The sequence below is a fragment of the Hydra vulgaris genome, chromosome 03, assembly GCF_038396675.1.
Source record: "Hydra vulgaris chromosome 03, alternate assembly HydraT2T_AEP".
NCBI classification, from domain to species: domain Eukaryota; kingdom Metazoa; phylum Cnidaria; class Hydrozoa; order Anthoathecata; family Hydridae; genus Hydra; species Hydra vulgaris.
Genome location: NC_088922.1, coordinates 55,964,229 through 55,984,933, shown reverse-complemented (window position 1 = coordinate 55,984,933; position 20,705 = coordinate 55,964,229). Strand labels below are relative to the sequence as shown.

The window sequence follows — 20,705 nt, the reverse complement described above, 5'->3', positions numbered from 1 at the left end:
TGTCTCGTTTGCTTCAATTTCTTTAACAATCGCGTTGCTCACCAATGGAACGCACTACCTAACGAAGTTGTCAGTGCTATCAGTTTCGACTGCTTCAAAGCAAAATTTCATCAGCTTCCATTATAATTACAACTGTGCATTATTTTCCGCGCAATCAAGCACGAGCTAGCATGGCTAACTGTTCAGGGGGTTAAGTCCAGTTTCGTCTAATTCAACTACAACTAAATCTATTTTTTTTTGTAAAATATAGTTTATAATTATTTATACTAATAAAATTTAAATTATTTTCATATGTATTAATCTTCCAAATACTAGAGTTTCAACCTCAAATAGAAAAACTAAACAGATTTCACATTGTCAGTCATTAAAATATTTTTTATTAATTATAAAAAAAAAATAAAAAATAAAAAATTTGTCCAACGCCCCTTCAAGCTTAGCGCTCGGGTTAATTTTCCCCCTCTCCCCTCCCTCTCAAAGGCCCTTAATGTGCTAACTGTTATGATTGCTTCACAACGCATTGTCAAACATTTCAAGGAAGATAAAAAGTCTCACATTTTTCATAATTTAATGAGTAACATATAGTGTCAAAGTATTTAATGAGTAACATATAGTGTCAAAGTATTTAATGAGTAACATATAGTGTCAAAGTATTTAATGAGTAACATATAGTGTCAAAGTATTTAATGAGTAACATATAGTGTCAAAGTATTTAATGAGTAACATATAGTGTCAAAGTATTGAGTAGTATTAAAAATACTTGAGTGTTAAAAGAAAGCTTTCTCTAATTGCTTTCTTATTTTGGATTTTGCTCAAAGTTAGTATGAATTAGAAATTAAGGAAAGCTTCTATATAAAGTGGCAAAGGCCCAGTTTAAATAAACAAGTTAAACATAGAATTCTTGAACTATTTAAAAAAGTTTTTCGATTACAATTGGTTGGTTTTACTTATTGGGGTTTTTTTTGTTAGTTTTTTTTTTTGACGTTGATGTAATAATTTTTTTTTTAACTATTTGAAACCTTTTGTATTTTTATATTGAGTTCTGAGACGTATTTGATATCGTATTTTAATGGTCTTTATAACCCTTGTAATAGTTTTTATAATAGAGTAAATAATTTTGAAACCCATGGCTTTTTATTCATTTTTGTAAATTTTACTGATGATGAACTATGTAGTTAGAAACATGCCTAATAAACATTTTAAAAGTGTTATTAATTTTATACAAATATTTATTTCAATTATGTTTATCAGATCATTTGGCAATATATATATATATATATATATATATATATATATATATATATATATATATATATATATATATATATATATATATATATATATATATATATATATATATGTGTATATATATATTAAATTATATATATTATGAAATTTTTCTAGCGGGTTTAGACACCTCCATACGCTTTCCCCTACTTCTTCCCCTCGGGACGACTCTGTATACTATATTTAAAATTTTTAAGTGCACAGGGCACCGATTACTTTTTTCGTTTGGTATAGCTGCTTTTGTTGAAAACTTTTAAACTTTGTGTCCAATTATCTTATTTCAACATATTCGTTGTATAGACTGGTTTGGCGCTATGTCAACTGTTATTTATTATTTTAACCGTTTATTATAGATTTCGCTTAACAAAACAAAAAAATATTAAAGTAAATTGATATCTCTAAATAAAGTCATACTAATCGGAATTGTTCCAAGCAGAGAAAAAAGCTTTGAATTGTAAACAAATATGGAAAAAAAAAGTTGGTTTATCTAAAATATCATATAAACTGATTTTAAGCTACTTAACATAATTCTAGGACAACAAACACTCAATATACTGTTTTTATAACTTTTATATCGTGCTTTTATTTGGACAAATTAGAAATCTTGAGTTTATAAATAAAAATAACTTAGTCTGGATAGCTGCTGGTAAAAGAGGCATGGGCTAATCTCAAAGATTTTTAAAATTTTAAAAATACTCGTAAAAATCAACGAGGTTTAAGATATTTGCAACATTTCGGAATTTTAAAAGGTTTCATTCAACAATCTATTTTTATAAACTTATCTAACACACGAGTGACATCAGATATCAGATATATATAAGTATATAAAAAATAGATTATTGAACTTTTTTTTTTTTTTTACTTTAAAATTAAAACGCGTTTTTTCGCGTTTGCGTTTTCTCAGTTTGCGTTTGGAAAAAATTAACAGTGCATTAAAATAAAGGTAAAAACAGTTTTTTTGTACTTTAAATCTACCAACTAAGTTAAAAAAAATTTAATATTTTTTCAGCCATATAACATTATAATGCGTTTAGGTAGTGCATAGGTAATGCTTTCGGATTCACTGGCGAGCAAGATGGAAAGACTCTTTATCTAAATTTCTAAGAAGTTTAAAATTTAATATTTTTTTGATTAAAATTTTTTAGAGATTTTAAACTTCATTAAAATCTTTTAAAGATTTAAAATTTTTAGAGATTTCAGTTTGCACAAAAGTTATCGTCGTGACTATTAAAAAAAAAACTTGCGAATGTTGTTACCTCGCACAATAACGAAAAGATTAAACAATTTAATGGTATGTAATTTAAATATTTGAAACTGTGGTTGCATATAACATAATCATTATTATACTATGTGCTGCATTACCTTTGTCATTGTTATCATTATTTTATTGTTATTAGTATTAATAACGAAATGATGAAATTAGTTATAGAGAAAGATGTAATTTGTTTGCGACACTATTGTTTCTGTTGTTTTGTACTTTTTTTTTGATAACGTTTCAACAACTCTTTTATGAAATAATATATATATATATATATATATATATATATATATATATATATATATATATATATATATATATATATATATATATATACATATATATATATATATATATATATATATATATATATATATATATATATATATATATATATATATATATATATATATATATATATATATATATATATATATATACATACAGTGGCGGATCCAGCATTTTTTGATCTTTGAGGTAGCTAACTTCCAGACATGGAGCTAACTTCAAACATTTACATGTTTATACTTATGTCAACTAATGAGGGTTTGCAAAAAATTGCGATGATTGGAGGCTGGGAACAAAAAAGCCCAAAAATTTTTGCTACACCTGCCCCAAACGTGAGAGCAACAAGTTGATGAAATATTTTTTGTATTATTCACAACTAGACTTATATTCATCGACAATTTTTAAGTTTCATAGTATTATCTTTCAGCGTTCAAAAATTATGACCATACAAAGTTCAAATCCCCCTCAATTTGAGGGGGCTGTAATTCTCAAAAAAAAAAAAAATCCAGCATTTTTTGATCTTTGAGATTTACAGCCCCCTCAATTTGAGGGGGCTGAAAATCTCAAAGATCATAGTTGTAAAGGTTGAATGACTTGATTTCTCATTAATGCTGTGTTTTTAAATCAACAAAACACAAATTGATGTTGTCTTTTGTAAGCGTAATTTTTTAACTTTAATTTTAGTTTATAATTTGAAAATTACAAATACATGTTAAATTAAAATCTTTAATAAATATACAATTATTATTAACAAAATATTATTATTCAAATGTTATTATTATTAAAAAAGTGTTATAATTCGTAAACTTTAATTTGTATTACTTATTCATTAATTCTGTATAAATAATAAAAGAGTTAAATTTGAATTTCTGTAATACAAAATATGAGTTCTCTCCATAAATCTGGATATTATAAACGAAATAAGTGACAAAAAAGAGATGAAGAAAATTCTAGAGGTATGAGACACTAGAAAATTTGGGGTTTACAATTTCTTATAAAACACAGAACAATGTCATTGTTCTGATAATATCATTACGATAATGGAAACATTGTCGAGGACTCTTTAAGTGCAAGTAATGAAACGGAGTTTGTTGGAATTTCTGTGCTCGAAGTGGAATCTGATATTTCGACAATTCCTTTCCTTACCGACTGTGCAAACATCGATAATGGAGTGTTAAAATTAAATTTAGCACCAAAAGACGAAGAAAATGCCATTCTAAGAGGTCCAGAACACCACCCAACAATATTCCCAGTAGATAAACACGGTTAGTCAGTTTGAAAAAGAATTTTTATCATGCTGTGCTGATTGAGAACTTGTACTTTAAAAAAAAGAGAAACTGAAATATTGTTCCCTTATTGTAGACTCAACTCCCGATTCTGCGCATATAGAACAAACTACATTCACTTTACGGTACGTTACTATTAATTTCAACAAATTCGTAATTATGGAAAGATTGCATTTGTTAACTGCAATAAGAAGACTGGAGAATGTTTTGCTAATATAATTCTTGAAACGCTACAAAAGTATAATATGCTTATAAGTGACTGTCGCGTACAAAGATATGATAACGGATCCAACATGAGTGGTTATATAAAAGTGCACGAGCTTTCATTTTGCAAATTATTCGATTGGCGATATTTTCTTCTTGTGCATGTCATAGTTTAGATTTACGCGGTGTTCATCCAGCAGAATCTTGTATTAAAGTTGTAAGACTTTTCGGCACTATACAAAAATTATTCAATATATTTAGTAGCAGCCCATAAAGATGGGAAATATTAAAAAATAATACTGGACGTTTTTGGCACACTATGTCAAATATACGCTGGTTTGCAAGAATTGAAAGTGTTAAACCATTTGCTGAAAAAATTAATGAAATTAAAAATGCAATAGCCTCTGCTTTGGATTTAAACTTAAAGTCGGAAACTTGATAAGATCTTAACGAAATAAAAAAACATATGGAATCTTTTGAATGCCTAGTACTGGTAAAAGTATGGCACAAAGTTCTTGCAGCTATAAATTGCAGAAGTACTGTTTTAGAAACTCGCAATGCAACAATTTATGTAGAAATAACTAATTTTTTAAGACTTCTTGTTGAATTAAATGCAATAAAAAATAGTTGGGACACTATTTTAAATGAATGTAGATTGTTATGCACATCTTTACAGATAAACACAGGTTTTTCAGGAAAAAAAAATTATAATTAAAAGAAAAAACACGAGCTAAAAATGACGCTGGCAGAAAAATTTAGAAATAATATTTTCAATGTTTTCATGGATAACATCATTGGAAATAGGACAAGGAGATTCAATCTAATTCAGCAAATAAAGTAGACTCTTTATTCAATACGGTGTTTCTGTGACTTAAATGATCAAGAAATACAAAATAAGTCTAAAAAGTTACAAAAAATGTATGAAAATGATATTGGTGATAATCTTATAGATGAAAAACTACATTTAAAATTAATTTATGATTATATAATTGCATAAAGCTGTCCAGTGACAGCTGCCCAAGCAGAAAGATTGTTTAGTGTGTTGAAAAGAATAAAAAGCATATTAAGACCAACAATGACACAAAATTGTTTAAATGATTCAGGACCTTGTATTGAAGCCAAAATGGCTATGAGAATTAATTTTGAAGAAGTTATAATTTTTTTTTTTGTTGCTAATTGGAAGGCTTGCAAAGCTCTATTATAAAACTGTTTAACATTTTTTGTATATTTTTTCCTAACTTTAACTTTTAAAAGATTCAGTTAATTTTTATTATTAATTTTTAGAGGCTAGAGAACGCTTCTAGTGGTCCTGGGTATAAGATAGATATAGAAAAAATGTACAACAATAATAAATAAGCATGCAAGAATTATAAAACATAGCAGAAATATGCTTCTTTACAACTATAGCACATCAATGAAAAAATTAAATCAATCATTAAATCATAACATGGCCTACTATAATTATATGTAGTTATCATAATTACTGTAATTATAGTATGTTACTGCTAAGTAATAGTATGTAACAACTATGTAACTAAATATAGTATGTAACTGCTGTAGTAACCCATGGTCATAACATTTATGATTTGGCTTAACATACTAAAAACACTTGACCTTTGGTTACCATAAAAAATGCAGAATCACAAAGGTGGGTTTTAGATAATAAAAAGTTATGCCGCGTATACAGATTTAGAAATATCATAATTGATCATAAAAGACTTAGAATCAGTTGACTTAGTTGATATAGCTTAAGCGAAAGCACTCATAAACCTTTTAAAAAACATGACAACTTTTAATTTTCAACTTTAAATACTTCTTATATATAACCATCAGCTCTTAGACATTTACCTAAATAAATTTGTGTCAGGCTTTCGAAAAAACAAACTAATCTCGCTAAGAACAAATCACTTAAAAACAGCATTCTAAAATATAACATCAAACAAAAATCTTGCAAAATAATTTAAAAACGCTTTCACATATAATTTAACAAAAAATCCTCCACAAAAAAAACTCTCTAAAACCTTTAAAAAAAAAAAACTAGAATAAACTTCCTTAAAAACCAAGTTATATATAATCCTACATTGAAATATTGTAAAAGTTGTAAAAGTAAATATAGCTGTACTAAGAGATATATGTATATGTCCAAAACGTAGTTTATTATTATATATTTTTTTATTATTATTATTTTATATTATTTGTTTTTAAGTAAATATAATTATAAACGCAACTTACTGCACATCATTCCCATCAAAATGGGAATAGCACTTTCTTGATCTGTACTGTTTGCAAGAAAAAATATCACATGTACTCCATAAAGACCATTGCGACCAACTGCCTTTCAATGTGCATAGTTCATGACTACTGTAGCATTCGACAAATTTGTAGTTTTCACCAAGACAAAAGTTTTGTGCATTAACGGTTATATTCAAATAATTTTGACAATTGCGAGTTTTTTTAAGAATTCCTAAAAATTAAAAAAAGGTTCTATTTCTCTTTTTTTTTTTTGAACAATACAATAAATATCCAATGCTAAACCGTATATACACGCAGTTTTAACTCAAGTATATAAAATTTGCGTAGACACATATATGTTCACACACATTGATCTAAACTGTTACCTTTTCCACATGTAGCAGAACAATTAGAAATAGAGTACCATTCTGTCCACTGTGTCATCGTAGGGCACAAAGCATTAAAACATATATTTTCTTCTACCTGCACTTCATTTTCGTTGCACATGCGTTTTTTAGTCCTTAAAACAGATCTTACACATACGCGTTCTCTTGTTTTTATTCCTAATCCGCATTCTTTATTACAAGTTGACCAAGAACTCCAATTGTTCCACGAGGTTTCTTCAAAAGACAAAGTTTTAATGCATAGTCGTTTTTCAACAAGAGGCTCTGTGCATCCTGTTGTTTCAAAGTTAGTCAAAGGGTCAAAGCAAAATCTTTTTCGGATTTGATAAACATTTTTTGAGCATTCATTCCATTCTTCCCAATTTGTTAAAACTCCATATGTACAAGATGAAGCGCATCTTTCTAATTCTGTAGCATCTCCTTCGCACAGTCCTGTGTAATCGGATCTCTCATTTGTATAGCATAATCGCGTTCTGTACCTCATTTGATTACTACAAGGTTTATTACAGCTAGACCAATTTTCCCAGACACCCCAAGAACCATGGCAGGTAAATTGTTCACTTTTAAGTTCAATTATATTTTTAGTTTTGTTTTCCCAAGAGTGGTTGCAAGTTAGTTTTTCTGGACTTATAATATTAGACCAGCCATTGCTTACAGCTTCGTACATCCAATAAATTTTGCAATTACATTGAAAAGGGTTATTAAAGAAGCTTACTTTACTTAGTTTTTTTTTGGTAATAAAATGATTTACATTAAGTGTTGTTAGTGAATTATTTTCCAGCGAAACTTCCAGCAACTCTAAAAGATCATAAAAAGCCTCTGGCTCGATATTTCTTATTGCATTGTTGTCTAAAAAAAGTGACTTTAATTTTATCATATTTTTAAACATATGATTATTGATTTCTTTAAGTTTGTTGTGAGACAAATTTATTAGTTCTAAACTCGAACTATGTAAAAATGTGTTGTGGTCTGTAGTCTGTAAATTGTTCCACTGTAAGTATAATCTTTTCAAACTCGAAAGATTTGAAAAATGTTCATTAGTTAAAATTTGTAATAAATTATTGTTTAAATAAAGTTCCTCTAACGATATAAGATTTCGAAAAACTTTTGGAGATAATACTTTTATACTATTATGTCCCAAATTTAGAGACCGGAGGTGTCTTTGGTGCGCAAAAGCGTCATCAGATATATGTTCAATGTGATTGAACTGTAAATTAAGTCTTTTTAAGCGAGGTAAATGTTTAAAATCAAGATCGGTTATTGTTTTAATTTCATTTAATTGAAGCGATAATATTTCTGTATCTCCGGCAATGTTCTTAGCAACAGCCTTAAGCTTCCCTCCGTTACAATATGATGATGGCAAAATTGTAGTTATACACAAGCAGTTTTTAGGACAACACCGGACGCATAGAAATAGTGCTGCGATTAGATATATATTATGGAAAAATTCCATAACTCTTTTTGTTCCTCAACTACATATGACTATTTTTTCTGTTTATTTGATTGTGTTTTCTCTTTTTTTATATTTAGTTTATAAACATATATACATTTCAATTTTTTCTAACTTAAAAAATAAATAAATAATGTGTAAATTACATAAATATTGATACAAATTTGTAAACAAAATGCAAAAAAAGAAACTACTTAAATTAGTAATATTTACGGCTGAAATTGCTTTCCAAGATAACTGCATCGTTTTACTTTAAGGTTTTTTTAGAATAATACTTATTATTATTATTTATTATTTAAACTCAATTGCAGTTGAACAGTACTTCACTAGTGTTGATGTACAAAAAACTTAAAAACATGGCGGAAAATACGGTAACAAGTTCTTAGTTTATTATTTTTGGTGCATAATTATATGAAAACGATTTTTTCAAATAAAAGTTAATACTATTTGTTACTAAATGCGGCCCAGTGAAAAAAATATATAAAGATTCTTTAAATTATTGAAAAACAACTTTCAAAAATTCTTATCTAATAAATATATTTAAAGGTATTAGGTTCCTAATTACATTTACAAAATCATAGTTTAAGTTCTTTCATAGCTTAAAAATAAGAAATAAATGCTTTGCTGATAATCTTTTTTTTTTTTTTTTTTTTGCTGATAATCATAATTTTTTTATATTGTCTTTGGTAAAAGTATAATTGGTGATAAAAAAAAGTTCACAAAGAATATTCATTTTATACTGAGTTACTCCACACATGTGCTAATTGGTTGTGGAAATTTGAAAATCTCAAAAATTTATCCGTTATTTCTGAGTCCTCAACAAAATAAAGTTTTCGCTGTTCTTGCAGCAGTGTCTTCAATTGTTAAATTATTATTACAAACGAAACTTTTCAGCATAATTACGACTAAATCAAAAATTCGTAGGCTATTTTAATTTTTAAAACTTGTTTAAAATAAACATTTTTTTAAAATTCAGGAGAAGGCATAGGTTGCAATAAACTGACTTTCTGGCAAGTTATTAAAGTTTAAACTCCAGTTTAAAATCAAGTTTTCATTGTTTTTGAACAATCTTTTGAAGTTATTTAATGTTTTTTTGGATATTATTAAGGTCAAACCAAACCTTTAATCAACACTTAGCCTGTCGCTGACATCAAGCCTCTAGTCTTCACCACAGCCCAGTATAATCTGGAACTTTTTCCAAAAGAATAATAGAAATAAAGTTAAGAAGTCAGCAGCCTGGTGGTACTTGACATGCATTATTTGTTGATAAGAAGTCAGCAACCTGCTGATACTTGATATGCATTACTTGTTAATAAGATATGTTTACGGTTATTTGTTATTAACATGACGATTATTTTAGTGTTTGTAAACTGTTAAGATCATTATGCACGCATAACATATAATTAGGGTAACAATAATAATGTAGCTATAAGTATAATTGATAATGAGCTAAAAGTGCGGTGATACAAGTACTCTTTTATCACTTTAAGAAGATATAAACTATTGTTAATATAGAGTTACGATTAACTATCTGCATTACTCGCATTATTTTTTTAAACCTTATAGCGACGGAGTTATACGACAGGATAGCGTTAAGGAAGCAATAGAGATTATTTTTCCTCTAAACATAAGATATAGCTTTGTCAAAATTAAGTTTAAATCATGTATATTTTATTGATTTATTATGTTTAATAAATATAATATTATGACTTTTGCTAAAATTTTGTTTTACAATTTTTAGTTTGTATAGCTTTTAATATGTTAAACTAGAAAATTAAGTAAATGATTAACGAAGAGCTTAATTGATATTATAACATGCTTTAACTTACTTTCTGCTGCATGAAGTTAATATGATAAAGTTTATAATCTTTTGAGTAAAATTATACTTTCATTTTATTTTTTCTTAAAAAAAGTACGATAAATAACTGCTTATAGTCAGTTGTTTACTTTTGTGCTTTTCACAAATATATAACTATGTTGGCTAATTGCCAATGAACTATTTGCGTTCTTGTGGTAAATGAAGTAATTAAAAACAGTTTGTTTAATTACTTCATGCAATGACGTTATAAAGATTAGTAAAATTACTAACTTTTAGCTTCTAATCAGTGCCGTGGCTAGAGATGCATAGCCACGGCCCGGCTCCAACTTTGACTAGATTCTTCCTAAATGAAATTATTAAGAAGATTTATCAGGAAAGAAAATGCAAGTTTAAGATAACTGTTTTTTTTTTTTTTTTTACTAATCTATATTTGCATTGTTTTTAGGAGCTTCGAGTTTTTTGTATTTTATTTACAATTATATAAAACTAAATATTCTGTTTTTTAAAATAAAACAAAGGTTACGATAACACCAGCTTTTTTGAAGCAGAACTTAATTTATTTCAATATAGCTAAAAAGCCTTGAGAACCAAATAGTTCATGGAGTTATAAAACAAATTTAAGAGATGTCCTGATTTAAAATAAAGTTCATAATATTTTTCAAATAATATAAATCATAAATTAAAAACTATTTGGGATTCTGACTAACCTTGGCTTGGTTGAGTGCTAAAGAAATTTATTAAATAAGAATACAAGCATTACCTGATAATTTCAATAAAATGAAATAAACGAACGTGAAAAACAGTAGCAACATTAATATGGTAAAAGTAAAATTTGTAGAAAGGTCTAACCAAAGTGAGTATATTTTCCCAAATGTATTTTCATTTTTTATGAAAGAACCAAGAGTTATAAAAGAGAGACCTTTTGTATCACAATGCAAACAACCTGTTGAGATCAATAAAGGTTTCACTAATCTGTCTTCTACAATAAAGAAATAAATATTTGTAAATCTACATGTCTTTGTTTTAGTGTCTCAATTTATTAAAAATTATCTGCATTGCATCAGTTGTCAACATTAAACAAAGTTTTCAAAATCCTTCAAAATTGGAAAACATCGTTATTTTATCAACTTCAAGTTTTAATGACAAAAAAAAAAATATTTTAATACACTGAAAGAATTAATTTATGTCACTAATATGGTATCAACTCTGATTGGTGTTAAATTTTTTTAAAAATATATTTCAGAAAATTGAGATTGAGATTGAGATTTTATTTTTATTTACAAAAAGTATTTATATCTTATACTGAAATTAATTATACAAAAATTAAAAACTTATTATTCTTGCTAAAGTTTATCATTTAACTTAAGTTCCTAGGGCGCTTGTTATTAAAAGTTTTAAAATGTTTAAACAGTCTTAATACTCTTTTCAAAAGTCTTAAGGCATATCAATATAATCCTATTAATTTTTCAAAGTGATGTTATTTTACTATCCATACTTACTATGCATACTTCTACGTCTACAAACATTTTTTACGTAAACGTTTTTTTTTATTTTAAACTGAACCTAATGGCTATATAAAATTAAGGTTACTGTACCAAAACTTGTTACCGTCTTATTTGACGCAATTAAAAGCCACAATCAATGCTACAATAATAAGAAAAAGTAAATTAAAATTATTAATCATAAATTAAAATATTAACCATAAACTCGTCATGATATTAATAAATGTTAAAGTAATGTATGTATGTATGTATGTATGTATGTATGTATGTATGTATGTATGTATGTATGTATGTATGTATGTATGTATGTATGTATGTATCTATCTATCTATCTATCTATCTATCTATCTATCTATCTATCTATATATATATATATATATATATATATATATATATATATATATATATATATATATATATATATATATATATATATATATATATATATATATATATAGATACATATACATGTGTATATATATACATACATGTATATATACATGTATGCATATATACATGTATGTATATATATATATACATACAGAGGCGTAGAAAGAATTTTTTGGTGTTCGAGATAGGTAACTTTCAGACATGGAGCAAACTCCAAACATTTATATGTTTATACTTATGTCAAATAATGAGGGTTTGCAAAAAATTGCGATGATTGGTGATTGGAGGCTGGGAACAAAAAAGCCCCAAAATTTTCGCCCCCCAGCTCCGAACGTGAGAGCAACAAGTTGATGAAGTATTTTTTGTACTATTCTTAACTAGACTTATATTCATCAATAAATTTTAAGTTTCATAGTATTATCTAATAGCGTTTAAAAATTATTACCATATAAAATTTGCAACCCCCTCAAATTGAGGGGGGTTTAAACTTTATATGGTCATAATTTTTGAACGCTAAAATATTTTAAAATGAAATCTGAAATTTATCGATGAATATAAGTCTAGCTAAGAATAGTACAAAAAATACTTCATCAACTTGTTGCTCTAACGTTTGGGGCAGGGGGGCGAAAATTTTGGGGCTTTTTTGTTCCCAGCCTCCAATCATCGCAATATTTTGCAAACTCTTATTATTTGACATAAGTATAAACATATAAATGTTTGGAGTTTGCTCCATGTCTGGAAGTTACCTATCTCGAACACCAAAAAATTCTTTCTACGCCTCTGTATACATATATATATATATACATGTACATGTATGTATATATATATATACATATATATATATATATATATATATATACATGTATGTATATATATATATACATGTATGTATATATATATATACATGTATATATATACATGTATATATATACATGTATATATATATATATATATATATATATATATATATATATATATATATATATATATATATATATATATATATATATATATATATATATATATACATTATGTATAGAGGAAAGGGTTCATATTAAGCTGCTGTCTTACTCAAAATTTCTAAAGATTTATTTTTATGAAACCTGCCACATATTATATTTTTTTATGAAATCTGCCACATAATGTTTATTTTTTGCATGAAAAATTACACTAAAGCTATACTTTCTACTCCATAAAAATATTTATAGACACCCTACTGACTGACTAATAATTTTTCGTTTTTCTTGTATTTGTGAATTATTTTATTTTGTTTAATTGTACGGTTCTTTTTCAAAAAGCAAATGGCTGCTCAAAATTTTTTTTATTTTAACACATCGTTAACTTTAACTTGCATTTAACAGTGTACTAAATTGAATCAAATATTACAATAATAATATTAAAAAAAAAATTTTAACTAATATAAATTTGAAAAATAATCTTTGCATTTTATAACTCACGTCACAAGTTCATATATATTTACGACCAGCGTCATGTCATAACTTTGCGTCATAGTTTTATATTTTTTCATTCATTAAAAACAATTTTAATTTGCTTTAATCAACAAATAAATTCCATGTTGCGCAAAATCAAATATTATCCTAAACTTTAGAGCATTTTACAGAATGCTGTTCAAGTTAATTAGCAATCATGACATTTTTAATATAGTAACCGCTTTAAAGTTTGATAACTAACTGCTTATTTTAAAATACGCACTTCATTTTTGCAACGTTATATATCGGATATTGATCAAAGCCGTAAGCAAAAGAAAGGATTGAAATCTAAGTATATCATTATCTAAATCCTTTAACATTTTAATCTTTATACTAAAAAAATCGGTTAGACACGCCCGTGTCTAAACAATTTTGTAGTAAAAAGATTAAAACTCCTCAAATAAAAAAAATATTAGCATTTAAAAAAAGTAATATTTAGAATGTGTTTTTTAGATTTCTTTTCTAAATTATCTGTTATATACATATAGATACGATACTTATATATACAAAAAACATATCTATAAATCAAATGTTATACATTTGTATACATACATACACACACATACATACTTACTTACATACATACATACATACATACATACATACATACATACATACATACATACATACATACATACATACATACATACATACATACATACATACATACATACATACATACATACATACATACATACATACATACATACATACATACATACATACATACATACATACATACATACATACATACATACATACATACATACATACATACATACATACATACATACATACATACATATATACATACATACATACATTCATACATACATACATACATACATATATATATATATATATATATATATATATATATATATATATATATATATATATATACATATATATATATATATATATGTATATATATATATATATATATATATATATTTATATATATATGTATATGTATATATATATATATATATGTATATGTATATATATATATATATATATATATATATATATATATATATATATATATGTATATATATATATATATGTATGTATGTAAATATATATATATATATGTATATATATACGTATATATATATATATATATATATATATATCCGATGAATAATCATGTTATTCCTGTACAAGCTAAAACATTTAATTAAAATTTTAAAATTTAGCTGGTTTATAGTAATAAACGCCAACCTGACTGGTCAATCCAGTTGCATTCTCTGGTCTAAGACTTTAACAAGTTTAACAGGAGTAATGTTGCCAAGTGTTTTTTTGTTGTAAAAAATTTATTATTGGACAGTCAAACGCTCTGAAATTTTAGTGTCACAGAAAAATATTAAATATAACATTAAAAAGCATTATAAGTTCAAACGGTTGCGGTATTTGTAACTTTTGTTTTATAAATTAATAAATACAAAATGTTTTTAATAATTAATGATGCTACTATAATTACAAAGTTATCATTAAATGTTTGTTTTAATAATTTGCTTAAATTTTTTGTCTTTTTGGATTTAATCTTTTTATTTTATTGTTGTCATAAAGATTTTAGATTTACATCGTCATGGCAACTAGTCGCCCGTTAATTAGTTATTACGTGACAAACTTCAACTACAACTTTGTTAAAAACAAAATGAATGAGTTTATTATAAAAACTAAATTTTGGTATCTTATATCGGAAGTTTATTAACTTATATTGCATTAAATGATTCAATACGTTCCAATTCTTTCACAATCTTAGTTTGAGAGTTTGGTTTTTGATTCATATAAAAATAGTTATCAAAAATGAAAATGTCTGGAGTCGAAGTTCAAAGTTCTATAACCGGAAAACTGAAGTTAAGAAACGGAATTGTAAAAAAAATATGCTTTTGTCCATTTAATCAAATAAGTTACCCAATGGCGTTTCATGGACTCTAGAGTCATCCATAAAGTGATGGCCTAAAATTTTAAAAAACAAAGTATTCATGAAGTTTTTTTTATGATAATAATTTTTAAATGAATGGAGATTAACGAGCGTAGAGCTATGATCGGATTCATGATGGAGAGCTAATGGAACATAAGTTAGATGTTTAGACAAAATATGGAAATTTAAAATTATTATATTCTATTATTTTTTAATTAAATGTGTTGTGATTCAAAAAAATAAACGCGTCTTTAAATAATAGTAAGCAAGTATTAGGGTCCAAAAATAGATGTTTTTGAACGTACAGTTTTTTAAGTGTTTAAAATACGCCCTAAGAGTCGTCCATTAATTACATCTCGCAATTTTTTTTCTAATTTTGAACCACCCTCAACCCCTCGTCACAACATCGTAACAAGTCCCGTACGAATCGTCACAAAACCACTCTCTCCCCCCCCCCCCACCTTCCGAGAGCGTGATAATTTATGGACAACCTCTTGTTCAGATGTTGCTGAATAATTCTATGCAACATGATTTGCTCATAATTGTACGTGTTACTGAAAATCATTGTTGTCAACGTACAAGAAAATTTTGTAATGCTTCTGGTGAAAAAATATCAAATAACTTTTCTCTTCATTTTTATTAGTCAAACTCAAAGGACGTTTAAATTTTTTAGTTTTAGATTTACAAACACAACATAAAATTACTTTGACGTTTACCGCTTGATAAATTTCCATCTGCCTTAATCATTTTTTTCTGATCAAAAATTAGGCTGCAAATCCAAGAAGATCAATTACAAATAACAACAAAAATAAGACAATGACCTTCAAGAAAACTAGAAAAACTAAGGTTTACAAGCTTCTCTGACCAATACCAGCTAAAAAGATGTACTAATAAATAGTCTTGGGTAGAGATTGTCAACAACAAAATTGAACTAACTTAAAAGACAAGTTTAACTGTCTTAAAATACATAAGTAAAATATATCAAGCCACAAAAACAAATTCACGATTGTTAAATAAATTAAAAGTTTTGTGGATAATTTAATGTAAAAAAACTTTTAATTGATAATTTAATCGGTACCGTAAAAATGTCTTCCTTTGCTCAAAAATGTGCATTACTTTCAGTTTTTCTCTCTATTTAAAGGCTCAATATGTAAACTTATTAAACATTGTCTTAAGATAAACTCTATTTTAATATGTTTATGCAAATATATAATTTATACAAAAGTATATAAAAATGTATATTTAAATGTAAAAATATATAATTTATGTATATCGTTTTAACTTAAAAATGTAATAGATTAGTTTCTCGAGCGTCTAATAATAAATTCCACTATACTAAGTATTTTTCTTAAAAAAAAAGAAACAATTTCTTACTTTTGCTTTCTTAATTTCAAATTGTTCAATGAGTTTTGCATTTTACATTAATTAAAAAAGAATTTAACTTTATGCTATCAAGTGCCAACCTAGCCAAAGATATTTTATAATAAATAAAGTGCTAAGCTTGCCAAACCTAGTCAACGTTGGCAATAAAGCTCTCATAAAATATTTTTTGTGTTATTATAATAAACGTCGTTATAATAAGTGTCGTCTTAATAAGGGTTGTTATAACAAGTGTCGTTATATAATATATAACGATAATAAGAGATAAAATGGCCATATTAATATTAAACATTTTAGATCATTAAGAATAATAAGCGAATGAAAATACAACATGCTCATTTCTCAAAGTTTTAGTTGCATTTTGTTTTTGTTAATCGACACAACTTTTTTGTTATTTTGAATGTCCAAAATATTTCATGTTTGTATGAATTTTAACGTATAGACTATTATACTATCTTGACGAATTTCATTTATAATGTTTATAGCATTTATAATATTTGTAGCATTTATGATATTTATAACATTTATAATATTTATAACATTTATAATATTTATAGCATTATAGTATAACAGAGAAATTCGATGCGACAAAAACCAGAAACACATTTGGGAGTTTCAAACGTTTTAATAAATTAATGCTTTTTCTTGTTTTTTACTAGAATGGTTTATACCTTATCATAGAGCCACTGCATATATTCTCAAAGTATAAAAAACATAGAAAATTAGAACAAAAAACTGTCTGCATTCAATTAAAACAGCTAAAACATATGAAGCCGGTTGAACTTGAAAATCTCTAAAATCAGAAGAAGCTGAAGTTGGTTGAAAATGTAAATTTGAAAAATTTAAACAAAAGTTAAAATATAATTTAAAATTATTTTTTAAATAAGTTTATATATATATATGTATATATATATATATATATATATATATATATATATATATATATATATATTATATATATATATATATATATATATATATATATATATATATATATATATATATATATATATATATATATATATATATATATATATATATATATATATAATTGAGTCATAGTTTTAAAAAAACTACCTGACTATACATTTTGCTTTTTTTTTTTTTTTTATTTTTTTTTTTCAATAGGTTTGATCTTTCAAAAATTAATTTTTCCTTAGGCATTTGTTATGTTATTGACATCGATTTGTTGACTGTTTATAGCGTTTATTAAATACATTTGTAAATAACTTTATAAAACGTTGTAATGCGTTATGTTAACACTTCAACTCTGTGTATCAATTTGATGGTAATATATTAATTTTAATTATAATATGAAACTATACTTTAAATTTATTGACCTTTAATTCTTTAAAGTTGCAGTCGTTACCATAGTAACATAGTACCATAAGCTTTTCCTAGTTGAATACATTGATTATTAATGCATTTGCAAAATTATTTGATGAAATAAATGAAATACAAACCCATGGAACTTATTTTTAGCGCGTTGTTGGATCAATGAGGGACTGTTTTAAAGGGTATATGGAGGGTATTAAACCTTCTCAAAGAAGGTCATATTTAATTTGTAGTCGGTTTTATAAAAAATATAGTCGGCCAGTAGTCATTTGACACATTTCAGTAAGTTTTGATTAGCTTTTTTTATTTTTAAGAAGGCAGTCGGCACTTTTTGAGGATTCTTCCCTCAGCTTTCATTTCAATCTTAAGGTCGTCCCTGCTTTTGATAAGAATTCAAATAACTAATTTTTATAACAAAATGACATAATAATTAATACCAAAAATACTAAGCATCAATTATGATATTGATAACAAAAATTTTTATACCCGGCATAACCGATTAAATATATAGAAAGTATATCCGGCCAGATATATTTTATTTAGTATAGTTATAAACCGAACTGAATATTCAGTGTAGTTAAAACTGTAGTGAACCGTTTCACAGCAACGTAATGGCATAATTATCAGGATTTTGATGAAAAAAATTTTGCTTTTACAGACATACTGCAATTGTAAACAAAAGCACTGTCTATACAATTTTAAACATTTTTTGTCTACATCTATTATAAATAAGGTCATTGTTATTTGTCGCTATATGATTTTTGTTGATTTTTTTACACCACATTTTCACGTATCAGCTCAACAACATTTAGTTATGATTTGCACGAAATGAAAATTTTGTAGTTTTTTCTATTAGGGCAGTATAATGAGAAGCTTACTCTATTATTATTATTATTTTGCTTTTTGGGTTGGTCGTATTTAGTAATATATATTTTTTATTATATATATATATATATATATATATATATATATATATATATATATATATATATATATATATATATATATATATATATATATATATTATACTTTGATATATCATTTTAAAATTATTTAAAATATTTTTTTTATTGTTATTTTGTTATTTATTTAGGTGCTCCAAGAAAACGTTGTCTTGTCGTAGAGCACCGCGGAGAAGCATATAACCAGGAAGTTCACGCCTTCTTCATTTACAGTGTTGCTTATTGAGTTAAAGCCTGCATCGAACCTAAAACCTTTTGTTTCTGAGCCAGAATTCTAACCACTGCGCCACGCCGCGGCACGGCTGCTTTTAAATATTTGCTATTCATTAAAAACAAAGTTTAACCCTTAACTTGGCAAATTATTGAAAAATCTTAAAAAAATATATTTTCGCTGTTTATGAGCTGATTTGGATGTAAAAATAAAGTTATTTATGTAAAAAAAAATTAGAAAAATTTAGACCCAAATTTGAAATGACTCCATGTAGAATCAGTGCCAAGTAACGGTAAATCCAATCATAACGAAATCAAACACTTTTAAAAATGTAATCTTTTATTTTTTTAAATGAAAGTCTCAAAAACATTTTCGATCAGCTACTAAACATAAATAAACTTTACATTTTTTACACTTAATTCTAACATAAGCTTTACAGACATGACAACGTTGTTTCGTTTCTGAAGGCAACGGCTAATGGCCTGTTTGATCCTATCTTGATTCATCATAAGGTGTTGCAACTGCAGGCTTTCTTCCACTTACTATTGGTTCCATACTTTTTCGATTTGCTGGACGACCTGGAACCATGTACAAATTTACTTGATCATGTTTGATAAGAGCGTCTGCTAGTTCAAGTGAAAATAATTGCAAATAAATGTTGATCTTGATGACAACGGTACAAAATCCAACCATTAACCTTGGCAACATCCATTAAATGCAAGAAAATTTTTATGTACCAACTACGTGTTTTTACTTTTATTCTGTAGAGTGATATCGACATGTTTACTAAGTCAACACCACCCACACTCTGATTGTAAGACTTCACAATATAAGGACAAGGGAAATCTGTTCTATCCATTTTTTCTTTGTTCCATCTTTTAATCGTACTCATTGGCTCAATACCAATATAACTTAACTGCAGTTGCAACGTGCTATTGTCTACCCATTTCACTATAATAATGCCAGAGTTATTATCAAAACGAAAATCTAATGCACCACAACCTTCTTTTTCGATAACTTTATTTGACGTAACCGGACATCCAGCTATACAATTTCCCCTAATAATTTCTGCAGCAAGAATTCTATTTTGTTTTAAATATCTTAATCTTAATATAACCTTAATATCAAATCTTAATCTTTAATTCCACCTCTCTTTTATGGTTCAGACTTTGTCACCTCACCCAAAGACAAAGCTGAATTATTTGCTAAAAACTTTTCATCAATATCATCTCTTGATTTCACTAGTTACATTCTACCTGATATTGCCAACAAACAGGTTG

General features: G+C 26.2%; 1 protein-coding gene and 1 long non-coding RNA gene across 3 annotated transcripts in view; one reads left to right on the top strand and one right to left on the bottom strand.

Annotated features, from left to right (window-relative positions):
- LOC105847406 (uncharacterized) overlaps positions 1-8,806 on the bottom strand; it is a 29,854-nt gene extending 21,048 nt beyond the window's left edge. Inside the window, exons 1-2 of one of the 2 annotated variants that reach the window (XM_065793741.1) lie at positions 6,939-8,806; positions 6,553-6,784 (exon numbers count right to left, since the gene is read on the bottom strand). In XM_065793741.1, the coding sequence (XP_065649813.1) occupies positions 6,553-6,784; positions 6,939-8,409 (1,703 nt within the window). In that variant the 5' untranslated portion in view covers positions 8,410-8,806. The remainder of the gene's footprint in view (positions 1-6,552; positions 6,785-6,938) is intronic. The other variant, XM_065793742.1, reaches the window with a different exon arrangement.
- On the top strand, positions 1,882-17,763 carry LOC136078282 (uncharacterized). The gene is made up of 3 exons (XR_010637691.1): positions 1,882-2,033; positions 2,476-2,575; positions 17,577-17,763. It is a non-coding gene; the product is annotated as an uncharacterized LOC136078282 (long non-coding RNA).
- The last annotated feature ends 2,942 nt before the right edge of the window (positions 17,764-20,705 follow it).